At 36.4% G+C, this 22,173-nt stretch overlaps 2 protein-coding genes and 1 pseudogene across 2 annotated transcripts in view; 2 read left to right on the plus strand and 1 right to left on the minus strand.

Annotated features, from left to right (window-relative positions):
* Positions 1 to 22,173, plus strand: part of DNAJC1 (DnaJ heat shock protein family (Hsp40) member C1) — a 249,879-nt gene that overhangs the window by 214,539 nt on the left and 13,167 nt on the right. The window contains exon 9 of the mRNA XM_054592779.1: positions 4,725 to 4,844. Coding sequence (XP_054448754.1) covers positions 4,725 to 4,844 — 120 coding nt within the window. The remainder of the gene's footprint in view (positions 1 to 4,724; positions 4,845 to 22,173) is intronic.
* Positions 11,790 to 12,442, plus strand: LOC129086344 (60S ribosomal protein L37a-like). Its single transcript, XM_054592812.1, has one exon. The coding sequence runs from the start codon at positions 12,185 to 12,187 to the stop codon at positions 12,440 to 12,442; it is 258 nt and encodes an 85-aa protein (XP_054448787.1). The 5' UTR covers positions 11,790 to 12,184.
* Positions 16,261 to 16,948, minus strand: LOC129086324 (60S ribosomal protein L7-like; annotated as a pseudogene).

Raw genomic sequence — 22,173 nt, forward strand, 5'->3', positions numbered from 1 at the left:
AGTGGTGTGCAGGGCGTAGGGTGTGCGTCACGTGGATGAAGGGCGTCAAAACATACAAACTTCCAGTTTTAAAATAAGTCATGGAAATGTAAAGCACAGCATGGGGACTGTAGTGAGTAATACTATGTTTCATATTTGAAACTTGCTAAGTGAGTACATCTTAAAAGTTCTCTTCACAAGAAAAAAAACTATGTATGGTGACAGATGCTAACTAAACTTGGTGTGATGATCAATTCACGATATATATTGTACAAATATCAAATTATGTTGTACACCTGAAACTAATGTAATGTATGTCAGTTGTAACTCAGTAAAAGGTAAAATCCCTCCTATAGCTTTGTGACTCATACAGAGTAAGTGAACTTTGCCATGGCCCCTCGGCCCTTTGATTTTACCTCCTTACCTCTCTGGCCTCATGTCCTCCCCCTGCCCTCCTTGCCTGTTCAGCTCCAGCTGCACCGTTCTTTAAACATCCTGGACATGCTCCCTGGACTAACCTTTCTGTACTAGCTCTCTTCTATGGCATGCCAGAATCACCGTAACACTTGGTGGCGTAATATATTTTTAAAAGGAATAAATTAAACATTTTTCTGTTCACTTCTCACGGGGAATTTATTTATCCCTGCTCCCAGAAAAGGAGTTAAAAAGAATTTGATCTGTTCCCATTGTCTTGAGCAGTGTTTCTCAAACTATGTGTAGTGAAAGACCGGGTTTTTAAATTGTTTATCTTGAACTGTTGCTGACCACTCAGTAGTCCTATTGTGCCTAACGAGAATGCGGCTCACACTTCAGGCGAAACCCCCCATTCTAGTTTAACAACTGGCTTATGTTCTGTTTAAAAGAAGAGTTGATTGACCACGTACCTGGTTGTCGAGGCAGTATTAAATTGCTCTGTTTCTAACCTGTACCCTATGTTTCTAAACTTACTTTGTCACAGATGGGTAACAATTTGCAGGTTGGTGCCAGCCCAAAAAACAGACTTTATGATCACTGGTCCAGATGGGTCCGCTATTTTGGCAGGGCAGCTAAACCATAGATGAGGAGACCTTTGTGGACACAGCATGAAATACTGATTGCTGCTTAGGAATCACAACATTAGAATGATAGTTTGGGATACATTGCAGGTTTTTCTTCAAATAAGAGTCTCTCTTCCTAATAGTGAAAAGACATTTAGAGTGATTTGTTTTTAATTTTGTTGTTTGCTTTTCCCCCCATACCCTTATCCATATGTAGTGAAATTGGAATGGAAAATGTGCAGCTGAATGCCAAATGCACATTCTAAAACACAAAGTCAGTATAGAACATAGAGGATAGCAGATTACTCAAATTATTAGGTATATCAACCACATTATTAGATATACATCTGATATTTTAACTGGGTGATACTATGCAAGGGTATTATTTCTTAGGTAACATTTCTGAGAAGTTATAAGTTGAGCTGAATCTATTAAAAATTACTGAGTCCAAATTGTAACTTCTTTAATTATATAAATAATGATTATTAATAGGTAATTTCAATAGAAGTATTCATTAGGGAATTTCAATATCTACTTATTAGATAGAAATGAACTTTTTGTCATTCAAGTATGAAAATACAATAAATAATAAGTACATTTTAATTTTTTTCTTCTAATTTGGCCATAAATTTCCAGTACCAAATAAATTGCATGATCCTTTTTTTAATTAACATTTGATGATCTAAAGCTGTGAGGGGGAAAGTATATATAGAGTACCTAAAAATATAATGTGTTTTTCACTACAGCCTCCAACTCCCACCTCCCAAGAATAGTAAGGATTTTCAAGGGCACCAAATCTTTAACATAGCTGGTTTTCTGACAAAAATCTATCCCAAAGGGATATTATTTAGGAATATAATTTAAAATTTCACATCAGCTCTTACTTTTGGGTCATTACATAAAAATATAGAATAATTTGAAAACTTTTTATTCTGTATTCAGTATGGAGATTTATTCCCAGAGTGGGGCTTTTCTGATGCAAAATTGGAATGCTTGTGTAGTCGCAACAGCTGTCCCCGCACCATGTGGTATCTTCCATTACTTTACTATAGAGATGAATTTTTGGCCCAGTGTCTTGGTAATAATGGACACACATGGCTTTACGTGGCAAAGCAGTATGCGTATGCATTCATTTGACTTTCACAGCTACAGTTGGCTCCAGATTAGAACAAGGAGCATACATTCACACCACGGCCACCCTCATGGCCGCTGTAGTAGCTGGGTCACAGTAAGCTCTGTTGCTCCTAAAGACACAACTAACTATTGCTCAGGAATTGCACATTCACCGAAGTGCCTTACAGCTGTAGGAGAGAGAATAATGACTTGCTAAAAGGATTCTCTCAAAGATTTCAGACTATGGTCCTAATGATTATTGATCTAGTTTCTTCTAATATTAATAATAAAAATCATGGTCATGAAATAGCTATGAAACTAAAAAGAAGGGTAGTCCTAGCAGTCAATAATTTTTCAGGGTATCTGTCCAAATATTTAATTTAAAATTTTTCCTTCCCAGAAATAAATTAAAATTTTCCTTCTCAGAAAAAGTGGAACTGTACTTTTAGACTCATTTTATTAATCAGGAATTAAAATTGGACTGATTTTTAAAGTCCATTGCTCATATACGCAGCCTATTTGGAAAGCTGGTCTATTAAAAATAGAAATTATTTTAACAAATTAGTTTACTTATATGATACAGTGCCTTTATATTACTGGCATTTTAGACAATTTTGTTTGCTCCAGGAATGTTTGTTATAATAAATACAAAAATAAAATGATCTGATTTAATGTGAAATTGCATTGCTGTACTATATAGTTTAAATACTATATCTCTGTGCGACGTCAACACTTTTTGGTATGACTTCGTACTATAAGCTTATATTTAAATTCTCCTTAACTTTTAGCATTTCTGTAACCAACTGGTATAGTTATTAAAGTTTCAGCTTTTTAGCAATTAAAAAAAGCATATGCTGTCATTGAAAATCCTGTTACATCCCTCTAAATAGTATCTGAGTAATACTTTTTTCCTCCTAAACAAACTATAAACAAGCAAAAAGAAAGAAAATACCTTCACATTTTTTAATTACCTGATATGGAGAATTAGATTCCTGATATTCACTAAATATCAAACAAATTTCAACCATACTCAATGTAGGCCACCTTTTTTGTGAATTTATGCATGGATACTAAGGGTTGTACTGATGAATATGTTTGAGGCTTTCAGCTTTTAGTGGATACAAAATAGAATGATTGATAAAATCCTCCCGACTATTGGCTATTATTTACTGACTCTTAAGTGGCAGGTTGTATTTATGCCAATTTATCTGCTTCAGGGAACATTCTTGATAGCAGAACAAAGTGAATAAAAGTAGTTTGCTTTGCAAATGAATGCAAATAGGAGAGCCTTTCGGAAAGCCCTTTAACAGGGGCAGTGCACTTTGATTATGAGTGAAGCTGCCATTTGGACATGGTGAAAAGAGCACGCTTGAACCATTGATTGGGGGAGACAGTAAAAAGTCAGGAAGGGCCCTGTTAAGCTTGCAGTGAGGCAGGCGGATGTCAGTGTGGTTAGAGCACAGTGGGAGAATGACAGGGAGGATTAGTGTCAGGGAGAAGCTTTGCTGTAGCTGTGGAGATAGTCCCTGGGGTCACTCACCTCTGACTGTTGTTCTGTGCTGATGGTTCTGTAATGCAAACGGCCTGATGTATGCCTGTTCATTATCGGAAATGGTGATTAGAAAAGGTATTTGTCTCAAAGGTTTCCTTCTTTCTTTCTTTTTAATTAAAGAAAAATAACGTGGGCTTCCTCCATCTCTCTGCTGACTCCTAGAGTATTGTTTGATACCAGAGTGGTTACTGCCTCTGGTTGGGAATAGTTTAATGCTAAAATGTAATGTAAAATAATTGTAACATCTTTGTTATTTCATCATAGTTTCTTTTTCTTTGCTCAGCTTTGGGTTTGACCAACTGGTGGTGCTGAATAAAATGCAGAAAATGTGCTTGGTCTTAGAATTTTATTTCAGGTATTTTATTATTCAAATTAATAATTTGATCAACTTTTAGAAGCTACTTCCCTTCTCAAAAGTGAAATGTTGCTTTGAATGGACTTGATGGTTTAAGTCTTGGTTGCATGAGTTTCTAATTTTATTTCTGTTCCGAATTTTGTTTAGATGCTAGCACTTGATAAGTTAAACTTTTTGAAAATACATGATTTTTAGAGTATTGTTATTTACAATGAACAAAAAATAGATCTTTGTCTCAGTTATGATTCTAGATCTCTACATTTACTTGTTGACATTTTCATTTATGCCTATACTTTAACAAAAGCAAAAAACCTTATAATTTTTCTTAAAACTTCAAAACCTTTTATAGTAACCATATATGAGGCATTTGTGAACAGTAGTTATATACAATGCATTTCATAGACCTTGTGGATGGTTTCTTTAATGTAAAACTTGTCTTTTTTTTTTTTTTTAACATCTTCAAAAGCCTGGCTTCACAATATTTCTGCTTTCTTATTTTTTATAGGAAAATTTAAAAGGCTGCTGGAGCTGTGCATTCTAATGTTAAATATGCAACTCAAACCTCTATCTAAACTATTAGATATATTGTTTTTGCAGAAAACATATTACCAATAGTTTGCTTCACAGGTTTGTTAAATGTATTAGCAAACATTCTTTAAATTATCTTTTTTTTCTTTAATGTTTGCAGGCACCTGAATGGACAGAAGAGGACCTCAGCCAGCTGACAAGAAGTATGGTTAAGTTCCCAGGAGGGACCCCAGGTCGATGGGAAAAGATTGCCCACGAATTGGGTCGATCAGTGACAGATGTGAGTTCACTCAGATTTGCATTGTATGGAGAGTGACAAACCAGAACAAGCCAACTATGTAGAAGGCAGACATAGATGCCTCCAACATTATCTTTGGAGAAAGGCTACAATCCTTTTAGGACCTGGAAGTGAACCATTAACGAAATAAGCAAGAAGCAGATGTCAGCCAGTCCCCTGGTCCACAATTAACAGCTGTTTGAGGAATTTGGTGTTTAGAGATTTAAACTACTAATACCTAATCACAGGAAAACAATGCTAGTTTCTGTGTTTAGAGTGACCCCTTCCGCTGTGGAAAAAAAATAGTTCCCAGACTGATCAGAATTACAGAAGTTATATTAGAAAAAAGGAAAAAGAAGTTATATTTCAGCTGGATCTTTTTAACGTTCAATTATACAGATTGCTTGCCATAGGTATTTAGACAGGTGGCTTGCATTAACTAAATGAGCAATATTCCTATAATGTTTGTTTTTATTTCAAGGATAATGCCTACCACCTATTTTGACGAGTTGTTTAATGCGTCCCCCCGCCCAAAATATATATATAAAAATGTAATATGACTGGCCATACCTAACATTTTAAAAAACAAATTGTTCACCTGGAAAGTTTTAGATTTAACACTTTCAGTGCTTTTATTTAGGAAATTTAAGCAGAGAATCTTATAAAACACCTACCACAGCACCTAAATGCTAAATACTCAGTAAATGTTTACTTGAAATTGAAATTTTTATTTTCATCAGTATGATCCTTATTTTCACAAATGATAGTAAATATTCCTTACTAATTATTTACTGAATTTACTTAACGTATTTACTTTAAAAAAATCCTATAGATCTAAAATATTTAAGGCGTTACTGAAAGCAAAGATTCAAATATCCTTAATTCTGTTAGTATGCTATTGGGTATTTTTTGATAATGAACAATTTTAAAACCCTCAAAAATGATTAGTAAGCACAACTACCAAGAGAAAGTTTGTTACATAAAATGCTATTTTTTTGTAGTAAACTATCATTTTAATTTAGAAACAAACTTACAAAACATTACTGTCATTTTTTTTCTTTTGGATAAGATTTTTGAGAATTTTAAATTATATATAGGAATATTTTAATGCCACATAGATCTTTTTAAAATCACACTTAAAATATTACTGTTTGGATTTTTTTCAGATATTTTATATTACTTTGGCTTCAGAGTTAAAGTGTGATCATGTGGAAAAATAGCTCTTGTATCTTATAACTTTTTGTTGTTTTTATTTTCTGTTATATTTCATAAGAAGACCAGTTACCTTAGGTTCATGTAACTGAAAGAGCCAAGAGCCATAAAGTTATGTTTTAAGTGCTATTTAAGACCTTCCAATTATACAACTACATACTGTTAATGTAATGATTAGCAAAAATTACTAAAATAATTTTTTAAAGTTATAAAACAAACATTGGCTTAATAGGGCTCCAAAATTTTTAGTTTAATTGCCTACTGAGAAATAATAGTTCACTAATTTAGTGTCTCCTTTGAAGACAGCGCCGCTTTTAACTTTTTAAATAATATTTCTATTAGACCTTACAGTTAATAATGCCAAAGGCACATAGGAAATTGACTAGAGCGATATTTTAAATCAATTTGTTGTCATTATAATCTGGTTAAATTTTTAATCTATATTTTTAAGAGGAGAGAAATGAAAGTTTAAATGCCAAGAATATACGCGATGTAACCCGCAGAGCCTTGAGATGGCCAGCTGCTATCATAGATGCAGAAGCACTAAACATAATTGAGAAGTCATCTTAGTGCAGTCTCCGTGTAGGCAGAGGCAACTTTTCAAACTTTTGCAAATTCATTCCATATGTTCCTTTTTTTTTTTCCTTCTATAAAACTGCCAGAGTTTTCTCTTTGCCAAAACCAAAGGGAGACTGATTCCATGTCTGTAATAGATATTTTTTCTCTTATCATGGAAGTAGCAAACACGACTTTTTGAGTTTTTCTTTTTTTCCTCCAAGTATCAGTTCTATTTTTATAACACCAACAGTACCTTGGAAATCAATATTTCATATACTTGAACTTTTTGGCGCCAAAAATACCATTGTAACTTTTCTTCTATGTCAGTGTATATATGGACTCACTATATTTTCATTCTGTGAATATCATCTCCATTGCTGGCCTATACATTTCATTTCACTAAACACACACACACACACACACACACACACACACACACACACACACACACACAACTGTAAATTACTCTTTCTAAAAGAGAACAGGTGTCTGAAGACTCAGCTCATTTTAGTGAACACACAGTAAACTACATTGAAGTGGTTGAAGTGGGTTTGGCTAATACAGGTTCCTTCCCTAGAATGTTAAGTAAAAGTTAATCACACATTACAAGATCACTTTTTGGCTTATGATGTTAATTAGATTTTGTTCATATGAAAAAGAAGGCAAGTTCAGTTTGCTGTCCTCAGAAACTCTGCATACTGACCTGATCACCTGTACCAAATCTCTCCGGCTCTGCACATCTGTTCCTTGACCCGTTTTCCTTACTAAATTTGTAGCTTCAGGGTTAGTTCTCTTTCCTCTGAGAAACAATTGACCTTTTTCAGGGAGGGGTGAGGGTGGGGCCATGGTGGTATCTTTATAGTCTTGATTTAGGTTGACAGATTACAATGAAAAACGCATTTAATTCCTCAATTAAGAAAGGAGATTTCAGTCTATTAATTGTCATCATTTAAGAGTTAAATTGCTAAATTCTACTCCAGATAAATACAAGCAATGTTACTAGCTTTGTAAAAAATTAATACAAAATGTATTTTAACTCAGATACACCTAAACTGTAAGACCTACTTTATACTTTAGTATAAATTAAATTTTTTCAATGCTAATATTTGCCTTTCAGCAAATAACTGTGATAACCACAAAGAACTCTCAAATTGTAAAAACAACAGAGGAAACAAAAGCTGTCTGGCATGTAAAACCAACTTTAATGTGATTATTAAATGCAGGTTTCCTAAATTAAGGTCAGGGAGCCTCAGATTTCTTGCTTATGAGGTGGTATCATTCTCTAGCCTGAAAGGATGTAAACTGATTCTGCTTTTCTCCGTGGTCACTAATCTCTTACGTTCTGGTTGTGATAACAGACTGATTGGAGATTTTCTGCCTGCTTGGAAAAGACCCAGGTAGGCAGCAAAACAAAAGACAGGTGGATAGATTTAAACAGACTTTTATAATGAGCTTAGTACCGCAGTGAGAGGGAGGAGGTGAGTCGTTAGATAAGTGTCCCCAGATAAGCGTGAAAAGGAGGGGGAAAAAATTAAATTCTCAATTTTATTTTCTATCGTTAGAACAAGGAGATAAAGGAGATGCCTCTTGGGGAGGATTTATATGTTATGGCAGTTTCAGTAGAAAATAAACCTTACAAGTGGATTATTCAATAGAAAATAAACTTAATGTTTTTATCCATGAGCTAAATACATAGTATGTATTTTGGCAAATATACTACTTCTATAACTTCTTAGTCAGACTAGTCCTACACGAGTTGTAAAGATGACAAGGATTGTCCTTTCAATTTCCTGTCTTCATCCTCGCTACCCTCTTAACCAGGCTTCCTGCCCTTGCAGATCTGATCTCAGCCTGGTCACATGCTCCTTCCACCGCTCCTTACCTCACCCTCTCTCTTCAGGGGACTTTATTCCATTCTTCTTGCCAGATAAGTCACTAGCTAATTTAATAAGCAATTTTCAATCTGATATTAATAGAAAATAATAATGCATTACCAAATATTTATACATACAAATTTGTATATTAATAGGAGCCTTCCGTTTCTTGACCCAAGTATATGAATGATTGGCTAAAGAATTTCAGGGAACTCGATTCCTTGTTTGAAGGAAACAGAAGGCAGAGCATTATTTTGCGGAAGTAGGACCTTTTGGTGTCCATGGAGGAAAGTACATAATTGTTTAATCTGTCCATTGGCCTAGTTAAAGTTTTGCTATTATATAATTTCTGGTCCAGAGATTTATAGATTTGCATTCCATTTCACTCTTTTTGTCTCAGCACTGAGCAAAATCACATAGGACAGGATTATAAAAGGTATATTTACTACATGAGAATAACATTGCAAAAGTCAGTTAAGAGGTCAAGCCAACACTTCTAACTACTTTAAGTGATAATACTGATTATGCCATCATTCATTTTCATAGTATTTTACATTTTTGAAGACATTTAAATTTACATTATTTTATTTGATCTTCACAACAGCATTGTGAGGTAGATTAGACAACCATTTTACAACTGAGTGAACTGCTCCTCAGATATTAGTTCATGTAACACAACTGTTAGTTGAGTTGTGACCACCTGAAATGTTGATGCTGTTTTTTACTCTATTTAATGCTGTTTTATTGCTGTGTGTCTGGAAAACACTTTAAATGTGTCCAGAGACTTATCATTAGAACTTTTTTAGTAAAAGTATATTCATAGAAAAAAGAAACTTTAAAAAGTACACTCATGGAAATTTCTTTGTGATCAACCACAATAAAAAATGACTTCTAGAAACATTTTGTTATATATCATTTTAGACTTTCAGTCTTCCTATAGAGAGGCCTAGGACTATACGTACTTTTAAAAGCACTAATCTGTATCCTGCCCTGTTCACTTTGCTAGGAAATGTGAGCTCCTTTCCATTAAAATAAGATCTACATCATTCTTCTAATCCCTTACATAATACTCCATGTTGTCTTGATATAGTTAAGTAGCATCCTACTGACTGTCATTTAAATTGCTTCCATTTTTGGCTTGGATGTCTGTGTTTTGTTAATTTTTTTTTTTTAATCTTTCCACTTATATCTGTTTTCTTACTTTGTATTCCCAGAAGTAGAGCTGTTTGGTTCAAGAATATGGATGTTTTTAGAACCTTTGGTGTGTCTAAAACTGGCCCCCAGAGAGGTGGTAACAATATGCTGCAATGACAGTGGAAGTAGATGGAGAGGCCACTTCCTCATAGTCTCATAAACACTACATGTTACTTGTTTTTCATCATTGCCTGTCAAATAAGTGAAAATGCTATAGCACTGATTTTTTAACTGCCTTACTTATTGGTCTTATTTCAAATACAGTTTGTGTTAATCATTAGAATTTTAGGATAGTCCTATCATCTACAAATAATACTTTGCTATTCTCTTTATACCTTTTATTTTTATTTTTAAATAAAAATTTTATTTAAAAGATAAATAAATAAAAGATTTTATTTACTTAATTTTAGACAGAGGGGAAGGGAAAGAGAAAGAGAGGGAGAGAAACATCAATGTGTGGTTGCCTCTTGCACACCCCCTACTGGGGACCTGGCCCACAACCCAGGCATGTGCCTTGACTGGGAATTGAACCAGCGACCCTTTGGTTCACAGGCCAGCTCTCGACCCACTGAGCCACACCAGCCAAGGCATTTTCTTTGTATCTTATTTGATTGTATTAGCTAGCAATTCCAGACAGCTGTTATATTACGGTAATAATAGTGCAGATTTTTTTACTTTTTTATTCAACATCTTAAGAAAACCTAATGTTTAGCCATTAAGTTTAATAGTGTTAGTCATTGATATAAAAGTTATATTATTAAACTAGAGATATTTATTTATTTATTTTTAGAGTGAGGGGAAAGGAGGAAGAAAAGGAGAGAAATGTTGTGAGAGAAACATCACTTGGTTGCCTCTTGCACAAACCCCAACTGGGGACTGAACCCGCAACCCAGGCATGTGCCCTGACTGGGAAACTGGTGACCTTTTGCTTTGTGGGATGATGCCCAACTGAGCCACAGCAGTCAGGGCTTGACAAAGGTTTTTTAAACATTTCTTGACATGTTCATATAATTTTTCTCCTATGACCTAGTGATGCCAAATATATTATCAACGTTCTTTATATTTCCAAAATAAACTTTGCTTGGTCATATAATATTATTCTTTGAATAAATAGCTAGATTTGATTTGTTAATAGTTTATTAGGATTTTGCATTTATATATGTAAGTAAATATTATAGTTTTTTGGTGTTTTATTAATTGGATATCTTTATCTTATCATATGTGATTTTGTTCAATGCTAAGTTAGAAATGGTGAAATGGAATGTAAATCTATAAACCTTTGGCACAGAAATCAGTTAACATATAGCAAAACTCTATCCAGGCCGATGAACAGACTAGCAATTAATTATGTAGTTTTCCCTGATGGACATCATTCCTACTAAAGTGAAATAGAATGATTGAAAATTATCAGGAACATCTCCTAGAATGAAATAGAATGATTGAAAGTTACCAGGAAAATCTCCTAGAGAGCCAAATAAAAAGACAAGTAATTTTAAAATATTATTAAAAAGATAAGAAATACAGGGAATCAGTCTAAGAGGTCTAAGTCTGATTAAAAGAGTTCCAGTGAGAGAGAGGAAACAGGTGCAAGAACATTAGTCAATAATAAGATAATGAAGTTTTCCAGGTGGAATACCTGAGAACAATTTGTAAGAGCTTTCCAAATTCAAGCAGCATACATGAAAAAGATACTGGGAGAATGTATGAACTCTGAGACTACATAGATCTTTAAAGTTTCTAGAGAGAAGAAACCTCCAAAGGCAAACTATAGTGACAACAGAATTCTTAGCTAGATTCCAGGAGACAAAGGAAAAATGCCTTTACAGTTCTAAGGGTAAATACTTCTGAACCTTGAACAGACCAAGTGTGATGGTAATAACAGGGCATTTACCATCACACAGTCTTTCTTAGAAAGTTTCCTGAGGTTGTACTCAGCAAAAAAAGAGAATAAATAAGAAAGACGACGATGACAATATAGATACCAAGTAATAGCGGGTCCAGCCCAGTGAACAGAAACCCGGAGGCCCCACAGTGATATAGCTGACCTAGGGCACAGTAAGTCCATAGTGGAACACAGGAGTAAAGGACCGTGTGGGAGCAACCTGGGAGACAGGGAGACTCAGGGGTGTCCAGCCTACAGGCCACCCAAGAGGGCTAGGAATGCAGCCCAACACAAAATCCTAAGTTTACTTAAAACCTTTTTTTTGTCCATCAGTTTTCATTAGCGTTTGAGTATTTAATGTGTGGCCCAGAGACGCCAAAAGGTTGGACGCCCCACAATAGATGGCATGGTTGAGAACTCAGAAAAAGTTATATATGTGAAAAAAAGGCAACTAGAAACTCCACAAACAACAGAAAACCATACCAAAAAACTCTTAGTCCATATTTAAGTATACTAAAAAGTGGATTCATAGAGCAAAAGAATTTGATAGTGTGAACATTCTCTTCTGAATGACACAAGAAATGTGACCACGCCTCTTGGATGCCAGCCTAGTGTGTGGCAGCATGGCTAAACGCACCAAGAAGTTCAGAATCGTTAGTAAATACGGCACCCATTATGGCGCCTCCTTCAGGAAAATGGTGAAGAAAATCGAGATCAGTCAGCACGCCAAGCACACTTGCTTCTTCTGTGGCAAAACCAAGACGAAGAGGCGAGCCCTGGGGATCTGGCACTGTGGCCCCTGCACGGAAGCGATCGCTGGTGGTTCCTGGACCTACAACGCACTTCTGCCCGTCACAGTAAAGTCGCCATCAGAAGGCTGATGGAATTGAAGGACCAGTAGAAGCTCCACAGTTTGAAGCATTGCTAGCCTGTAATAAGTGGGTTAATTAAAGAAAGAGAGGGAAGGAGGGAGAGAGGGAGGGAGGGAAGGACGGGAGGAAGTGCAGAAGGAAGGGTGGGAAGGCGGGAGGGAGGGAGGGAAGAAATGTTACAGCATAGTGCTTACCTCCACAATGAGTAATGTTGATCAAATCATAATTATGAAAGACTGTACAAAATGACTTTTTTTAACTCTTACCCAAGGACGTTCTTATTGATTTTAGAGAAAGGGGAAGGGAGGGAGAGAGAAACATCTATCAGTTGCCTCTCTCACACGCTGCAACTGGAGACTGAACCAGCAACCTAGGTATGTGCCTGACTGGAAATCAAATCCGCAACCCTTGGTTTCCTGGATGACACTCCAGCCAACTGAGCCACACTGGCCAGAGGCATAATGACTTTTCATATTTTATACGTTTTATGTATTTTACAGAAGATTTTTCAATTTTTGAAAACCAAATTGTGGAAGACTAAGATAAGCTGTTCACCAAAATATGTTCTTTTCTAGTCTAGTACCAGATTTGTAGTCAAGTACATATTTCCCAGCAACACTGCACTTCCAAGCACTGCCCACCCCACAAGCTGTGCTCTGGCTGGGGTACTAATTTCTTTTTAGAGGAACATAATTGAAGCACTGCGTGTTCATAGGCGTTCTCTTTCTTTTGCCTTCCACTAAGCTGGAATACCAATTCGCCTGCACCCGTGCAGGCAGAGACAGTTGTCCTAAGGGATGGGGGAGACGCATGACGGAGAGAGCCTGAATGCATGGAGTAAAAGAAAAACTGTAGATAGTGACGAATGCTATGAAGAAAAATAAAACAGATTATGAGGTTAGAAACTGAATTTTAAAAAGCATTCTCAAGAGTCTTCTCTAAGAGATAGTATTTGAGCAGGGACACAAAGCAAGTGAGGGAGCAAGTTTGAGAAAGAGCATTACAGAGAGAGGAAACAGCACTTACTAAGGCTGTGAGGTTAAGAGCATGCTTGGGATGTGCAGAGGCCAGGAAAGAGGTCAGTATGACTGACAAGGAGTGCACAGGGGGAGACTGCAGATGAGGCCAAACGCAGTGAAGGAACAGACCATAGAGGACCTTACTGGCTAAGGTAAAGATATTGGATTTTATTCTGAGTGAAATGGGAAAGCGTTGAAGGATTTTGAGCAAAGGAATGCAAGATCTAAAAAAGTCATTCTGGCTGCTTTGTAGAGAAAGCACTGTGGCAGGCAAAATGGGGGAGCAAAACTACGGCCAAGTAAGGGGCTCTTTTAATTGTCCATGCAGAAGACAATGGTAGTTTGGACCAGGGGTTATTGGTAGAAGTGGGAAAATGAGGTTGGATTTAGGATGTAACATACCGAAAGCACATTCTCTTATGTAGCACTTGTAACCATCAGAAGAACTGTGAATAGAAACGAGGACCTCTGAGTGTGGGGTCGCTTTTCATTGTTAGCCCTTGTTGTGCACTGCCTCTTTGTTTTCTTAGCTATGTACATACAGATATTGCCTTGATTTTTAAAACTGTTTAAAAAATTAAAGAAACAAAACATTTTACTTTTAATATATGTCCATATCAATACATAGGCCTACCTCATTCTTTTAAAATTTATTGTAAAATCTTCACTAATTTACAGAAATTTGTTTTTAAATGTAAAATTTATATGGAACCGTAAAAGAGGCCAAATAGCCAAAACAATTTAAGAAAGAAAAAACTGGAGGCATCACATTTCCTGATTTCAAAATATATTACAAAGCTACAGTAATCAAAACAGTGTACTGGCCTAAAGAAGACAAATAGACAATGGAACAGAATAGAGAGCCCAGAAATAAATCCACAACATATACAGTCAACTGATCTTTAACAAGGATGCCAAAAAATACACAATGGAGAAAGGATAGTCTCTCCAACAAATTTTGTTGGGAAAACTGGATAGCTACATGCAAAAGAATGAAATTGGACCCTTATCTTGCGTCATACAAAAAGTTAACTCAAAAATTTATAAGACCTGAAACTGTAAAACTCCTAGAAAGGAATAAAGAGGGAGCTTCATAACACTGATCTGGGGCAATGATTTCATTGATGTGATACCGGAAACATAAGCGACCAAAAGACCCCCAAAACCCAAGTGGGAACACATCAAACTAAAAAGTTTCTGCTACAGCAGAGAATCAACAGGGTGAAAAGGTAACCATAAGGAATGGGAGAAAATACTTGCAAACCATATCTGACCAAGAATTCATCTCCAAGATATTTTGTATAAGGAACACCTTCAACGTAGCCTCCCCCCCCTAAAAAATTACTGAAAGTGGCCAACAGGTATATGAAAAGATGCTCAAATCAACAGTCATCAGGGAAATGAAAATCAAAACCACAATGAGATACCATCTCACACCTGTCAGGATGGCCATTACTTTAAAAAAGAAAAAGAAAGAAAGAAAAAGGTGACATGTGTTACCAAGGACGTGGAGAAATTGGAACCCTTGTACATAGTTGGCAGGAATGGAAAATGATTCTGTCATTATGGAGAACAGTATGAAATTTCCTCAAAAAATTAAAAGTAGAACTACTATATAACCCAGTATTCCCACTTCTGGGTTTATAGCCAGAAGTGAAATCAGGATGTCTGAGAGAGACGTGCATCCTCATGTCACTACAGCACTACTCACAGTAGTCAAGATGTGGGTGCGCCCCACTCGGACATTGACAGATGAATGGGTAAAGGAAATATGACATATATATGTGTGCATGTGCGTGTGTGTGTATAAAATAGAATGTTATTCAGCCATAAAAAGAAGGAAATTATACAATGGGCAACACCATGGATGAACCTTGAGGTCATAAGATAAATAAGCCAATTACAGGAGGACAAAACACCAAGATTCCACTTCTATGAGGTGTCCAAAATAGTTAAACTTATAGAAGCAGGAAGTAGAATGATGGTTGCCAGGGGCTGCGGGCTGAGGGTAAGGATGGAGAGTTGCTGTTCAAAGAGTATAAAATTTTAATTATGCAAGAGATGTGCTGTACAATTTTGTGCTTATAGTTAAAAATATTGTATGGTACACTTTAAATTTTGTTGAGAGTAGATATTGGGTTACCTCTTTTTACAAAAAGAAAACTAAGGTATAATTTACATAGCATAAAACTTCCCATTGTTAGTGTACAATTAAATGACTTCTAGTAAATTTGTAGTATGCAATCACCGCAGTTCAGTTTTAGACATTTTCATAATGCTAAGTTTCCTCAACTGAACTTGCTGTCGTTCCCCGCTCCCATGCTCACTCAGGCAACCACTGATCTGTTTCATGTATGTCTATAGTTGCCTTCTCTGGAAATTACATATAAATGGAATTGTATAGTATTTATTATTTGCATCTGGCTTTTTGCAGTCAGCAAAAGTTGTTTGAAGTTCATTCATGTTGTAGCATGTATAAAGAGTCCATTTCTTTTTATTGTTCAATTATATGGATAATACCAAATTTTGTTTATCCAAGTACTATAGTAGATGGTCATTTTGATTATTTCCACTTTTTGGCTATTATGAGTAATGCTGCAATGAATATTAACATAGAAATCTTTGTATGGATGCATGTTTTTCTCTTGGTCAGATTCCTAAAAGTGGAACTGCTAGATGATACAGTAAGTTTATATTCAACTTCTTAAGAAACTACCAAACTTTCTTTTTTCTTTTGTAAAGTATTTTAAAGCAGTCACTGTTTATTAACTGACTAGATAACAAAAAAATCAGGATGGATACCTTAATTCATCCTTCTACAAAATGGGCTGTCTTTTTCTTCATTCCACCTCATGGAGGAGATAATTTGAACGGCCACAGGGAGCTGTTTGCTTCCTGGAAGCATTTGGAAGAGCATCGATCTCATGAACCAGATCCTCCATGCAGACGATGCCATGTTTACCAAGAGATCAAGCAAGAAATGTGTTTCTTGTCAGGGCGATTCACTTTTTGTTGATTTTGCCATAACCACACTTACAGATCAGTTGATTTACCGAGTTGAGATTTGGGTACCGCCATGCAATATATGGCTCCACAATCCTCCTCATGTTAATGGAAGCCTTGTTGGGCTTAACAAAAGTGCCATTGAAAAGCTGGAGAAGGCAAAGAAGCTACAGCACCTTTCAGACCTCCGAGTTCACACCCTTGATACCTCTACTCCTGATGACGAATGCCAGTTTGGGTTCTGCAGGTACATAGAAGTCGCCAGCTTTTCTTGCAGTCCTAGCCATTTGAATCTGAGTTCTGCACATCTGCCGGAATTCCTTGTGGTAATGCTTACCTTTTTTCATAGATAAGCTTCCTCTTTGCCTTTCAAAGCTCCTTTTGGGCAAACATCTTCCTCAGGTGCTTGATCTTCAACTCCCATGACGTTCCTTCAGTTTTTCTTAAGGGTTTCTGGCACTGTGGGAACCTTCTTCCCCTGTGCACCCTCCATGGTTCCTGGGGAGAAGAGCCCAAATTGCTTTTCGAAGTAGCAGTACCACTCTACATTCTTACCAATAATACACGAGGGTTCCAGTTTCTCTGTATCCTCAGCCACACTAGATTTTGTTCTTGTTAAGGTCAAGTTCATTTTTTATTTTTTACATATGGATACCCAGTTGTCTAATTTGTTTTAAAAAATTCTTAATAGGCTGTTCTTCCTGCCATTGAATTGTCTTGGTATTTTTCACAAAAATCAATGGGCCATAACATCAAGGTTTATTTATGTACTCTCAGTTCTATTCCATTGATCTGTATGCCTATCCTGAAAACACGACACTGCCCAGATTACTATGGCCTTACAGTAAATTTTGAAATTGGACAGTACAAATCCTTCCAAGTTTGTTCTTTCACAAATTTATTTTGGTTTTCTGATCCTTTGCAGTTCCATGTAAATGTTAGGATCAGTTTATCAATTTCTACAAAAGACCTTTTGAATGGAAATTGCATTAAATACATGGATCAACTTGGAGGATATTTCCATCTGAACAATTTTGAATATCTACATCCGTGAACATGGACTGTCTCTCTATTTATTTAGAGCTTCCTTAATTGCTATCTGTAATGTGTTTTGGTTTTAGTATATAAGTCTGGAACTTCTTTTCTTAAACTTAGTATCTAAATCTTTCTGAGGCTATAGTGAAGGAATTGTCTTTCTTAATTACATTTTCAGCTTGTTCACTGCTATTGTATAGAAAGACAATAGATTTTGTATATTAGTCTTATGTCCTGTGACCTTGCTAAATGATAACAGTTTAATAGTTCTGTAGGTACAGAACTCATCATTAGATTTGGAATGAAATTTCAGTAGGAAATCTAGAGGCACACAAATGTTAGATGTTTTGCCTGAAATTACATAGTAAACCACTTACATTACGTTCTAGAATTGCTGTCTCCCTTTTTCCTTGTCATACTGTTGTAACCCAGATTTCAGAAGGACCCTCTCTGCCTCTCAGAGATCTAGGACTAATTGTCTGAGACCACCAATGATTCCACTTCCTGTGAAAGTCTGAACGTCTTCCTGGTATCTCTGTTCATTCCCAGGGCCTAGGCTCACTCTTATTCCCTTGAAACCTGCGTCCTCTTGTGCCCTCTGTGTACAGTCCTACATTGAGTTTCTCAGAATCCACTCATACAAAAGCATTAATGAGCAGTGGTGGATCTAGATTAAATGGAGCCTGAAGCTCACACCATGAACAACATTCTTAGTGTTTTTGTAGCGGGAAGGGAGCAACGCCCTCTAACAAGCAACTTAAAAATTCGTACCAGCCTTTACAGTGCCCTCGTGCCCTGTCGGTCATGCCGTCTCCGGTTGCTTTTGTCCTTTATCCTTGTCCTCTTCTGGCTTCGTCCCTCTTTCTCCTCTGCCTTCCATTTTCCCTCACTTTCTCTCTTCCAGATTAACCCTCAACCTATGCTCTGAATTCTTTGATTTGTGCTGCAGACTAGTTTGCTCCTTCCTCTGAAGCTAGGTGGCAGCTGACCCCCACGTCCAGGAGGGCACTGGGGACACTTAACCTCTAACTTGGAACACTTGCTGGATTATCCCTTCAACAATGACAGCCTTATTTCAGTGGGACTCTAGAGCCCTCTATTAATATTTTTGCCTGCCTGTATTCCCCTGTCAAAGGCCCTTGTCCTCCTTTTGTCTGGTGCAGTTGTCTTTTCGGAGGGCACAGCTTGAGGAGAAGCAACAGAATCATGGAGAGAAAGGAATGAGATACCCACCTAGCCTGCTGGGTTCTTTGAACCCTTGCACATCAATAGGGAGATGGATATCACTGAGAGATCTGTCTCACACACATTGCGGGAACTGAAGTACAAAGGTGTGAATCTTTACTAAACCCCCCCAGTGGGTGAGAGCCAGTAGCTCAGGTGAAGTCGTACAGAATTGTCCTTGCGCGGCGAGGCCAGACTCCCCAGCTGTCATCACACAAGCCTGTTTTGGATTGTTCTTTCCTTGCTTTAGCCATTATTGATTTAGAAGTTAACAGACTTTTCATAAAGCAATCAACAATGATTTTCTTTCATATAAGCCTAGTCCTAATTAATTTAAAATCTCTTGAATAAGTTTGCAAGGAAGGAAGCAGATTGCAAGCTCCTTGAGGTGGCTGGCACTGGCTCTGTGCATATACCACTCTCTCGGTACAGCGATACACTAAGTGGGCACTTAATAAAGTTTTGATAATCGATATGGAATGAAAGATATTTCATTAATAATGTCACAGCCAGAAGCAAAGAATAAACTCAAAAGAAATCATTAATGCAATCTTTTGTTTTATGGACAAAGAAGAAAAGTGAAGAGAATTTAAAAGAAAACCTGGTTTTGGTGTCCTAATTCTATCATTTACGGCCTGTGTGACCTCGCAGGCCCCCAGTTACTTCGAACTCCAGCTTCTTCATCTGTGACAGCAATTTCACGGGGTAGTCAAGGGATGAAATGTGCTAGCCTTATGCAAATGCTTTTTAGGGTGAATCATTACGCAATTGTAAATCACTATAGTAATCATTTTTTATTGCAGATGTGAGTTCTAGAAAGAGATTGAGGATTTATTTAAGGCTACAAGCTAGTTCATGGCAGGCTGAGACTAGAACCCAGATCCTCCAGATCTTATTAAAGCCACATGGCCCTGTTGGCTTAGCAAAAACTTGATATTGAACCCTGCATATGAGGCGGCACTATTCTTTGTTTGCACACCTTGATCAAATAATAGCTCCAAAATGAAATATCTTTTGGTTTCCTCAAGTACCAGCCAAAGGGGGATAAGTTGGAGAGCAAAGCTAATGTCCCAGGACGCTGGCCGGTTAATGCGGCTGTATTCCTCAGTAGCTCCGTAGCGGTTTCCTTCCCGTATGCCCGTTGAATATTTGAACCACAGAAATATTCAAGGTCTGCTTAAACTCTTACTGAACATTTGTTCATCTTTTTTAGTGACTCACTCAAGGAAAGCATATTTGCAGATTACATGGAAGCTCTTTAATATTTATCTCCCATTTAACATTGTTACATGTCTTTTTCTGGACCCTATTAGTGTCTTGCATTACTAATATACTGAGTTTGTATTTTGTACTCATTCATCAGAACCCTGTAACTTACAAGAAGATGGTATCTGCTTTAAAGGCTAGATCGACTTCACTAGTTACAATCGTGCACTTTGAATAGTAGGGATGATTTTATTAATGAAGGAACTGGTTTAACTCACATTATAATCTATGGTCTGGTAATAGCATCATAATTTATAGTTAGGACTTCCCTAATAACTTTTTATGTATCGCTTACAGATGCAGCAAGTCAATATACTGGTGACTCTTGAACAGATGCTAATAATTGTTAATGTAACTTAAAATTGCTTTCTTGTGCTAAAAATTTTTGGAAACTTTTTTTAAAAAGGAAGATTGGTGAACATACTATGTTGGGTTGTTAAGCTATCTACCTGATGAATTAACAATACCTGCAGAACTACACTATTATCTGCTGGCAAAAGTATGTTCTCCTAGTAAGTGGCTGTCTAAGTCACTAATGGAGGTGATCAGGAAGTTAATGGAAGCCCATCTTTTAACGGTCAAGATAAAAAGTATTATTTTTTGTGTTTTTCTGTGCAGAGAGAGAATCCAGAGCAATTTTTAAAGACATTAAGGAAATATTAAAAAATGAACAGCAATGTTTTCTACCAATTGGAAACATTTTTCAGGTGATTTATTTAATGATCAGATAATAGAGTGCCTTGTTTTTGAAAACTGCTGTAGTTCTTGGTAATACGAGTGTTAAATTCAAACAGAAATTTGGCCAAAATTAAACATAAATGAATGAAAATAATGAACTTTGCATTCACATAATTTTTATTATAAGAGTAACACTTATGATATCATCACATCAGAATTTGAAACATTTATTTTCTGAGTTATCTGAGGATGCCAGGTATGTGACCATACAGTTCACATAGCTCACAAAATTGGGAAATTCCTCTGTATATTGAGTAGAAATGTGCCACCATGCAACTATCTACTTGGCCTAACTCTACCCTATGAAATACAATTTCCATTTTTCTAATTTAATATTCTGTTAATGTCATCATTATTTTCACTAGAAGGAACAAAACTTATTTTAGATTTTTTTCATTCACTCAACCGTAACTCATATGTTCCAGACAAAATCATAGGGTCCCTATGAGTTTTAAAGATAAAATAAGTCATAATTGTGTTAAGAGGAAGGATTATAAAGCATTTTCTGCTTTGAATCAGAACATAAAACCAATTTCCCCACAATTCTACGATCCATGTGAGTGTTGATACACAAGTGGATCCAGTGTTATCCAAAAACCTACCCAAGCTGGTAGCCCATAATATTTTTTTCAGTTTGCATTTTTAGCAGTACGCTTATGCTGCCATTTCTTGATTTTTACACTTTAGACATTGTCTTTGGATTCTTAGTTGAAGATGACAAATGACCTTTTCCCCACCCACACGTGCAGCCCACCCCATTCTTTCCAATATAGGTGTAATACCAACTGTAGCCTAAAATGTTTATTACTTACATTTTTATGACTATGTAAATATTACTCACAGCCAAGCCACAGGAACGTTATTATTAAATTCTCTTTCCTCTACAACCTTTTGTTTTTCTTGGAATGATTACCTTTTCTTGGTTTGCTTAGAGTTTCTAAGAATTAATCACTACTGCTTCACCTGAAGTATTAATCTCTAATTCTCCAACTAAACGTAATTTTATACAATATGTTTGATCAGTCCTATTTCTTAATTTTTTTGCATACATTCCTGCAGGAGCTTACTGTCCTGTTGCTCCACCCTCAACGAGTTGCTGTCTAGCCCTCCTGCACAAAAGGCTGTCCTAGGACTAACCCTCATTATCATCCTAAGAACTCTCTTTTATCTCTCTTCTGTGCTGCATCCTGTAGTGGCCTCCTCTTAGGTTCATTCTCATTTCTTGGTGAAACACATCATCCCAGGAGTTTCATGAGAAAAGCTACATGGAAGTTAAAATATAAGCTCTTTCCATTTAAAACCTATATTCTGCTCTCATAGTTTGATTGATAGTCCAGTTTGGTACAGAATTCTGAGTTGGAAATAATTTTCCCTTAGAATTCTGAAAATATTGCTCTATTGTTTTTCGCTTCTAGTGTTGCCATTGAGAAGCTTTATGGCAGTCTGTTTCCTTTG

Source organism: Pteronotus mesoamericanus, unplaced genomic scaffold, assembly GCF_021234165.1.
Source record: "Pteronotus mesoamericanus isolate MK-2021 breed Mesoamerican mustached bat unplaced genomic scaffold, CSHL_Meso_final contig_130, whole genome shotgun sequence".
Lineage (NCBI taxonomy): Eukaryota > Metazoa > Chordata > Mammalia > Chiroptera > Mormoopidae > Pteronotus > Pteronotus mesoamericanus.

What these genes read in the sequence shown, in the direction of transcription:
- LOC129086344 (XM_054592812.1), top strand. Translation starts at nt 12,185, where the DNA reads ATGGCTAAACGCACCAAGAAGTTCAGAATCGTTAGTAAATACGGCACC.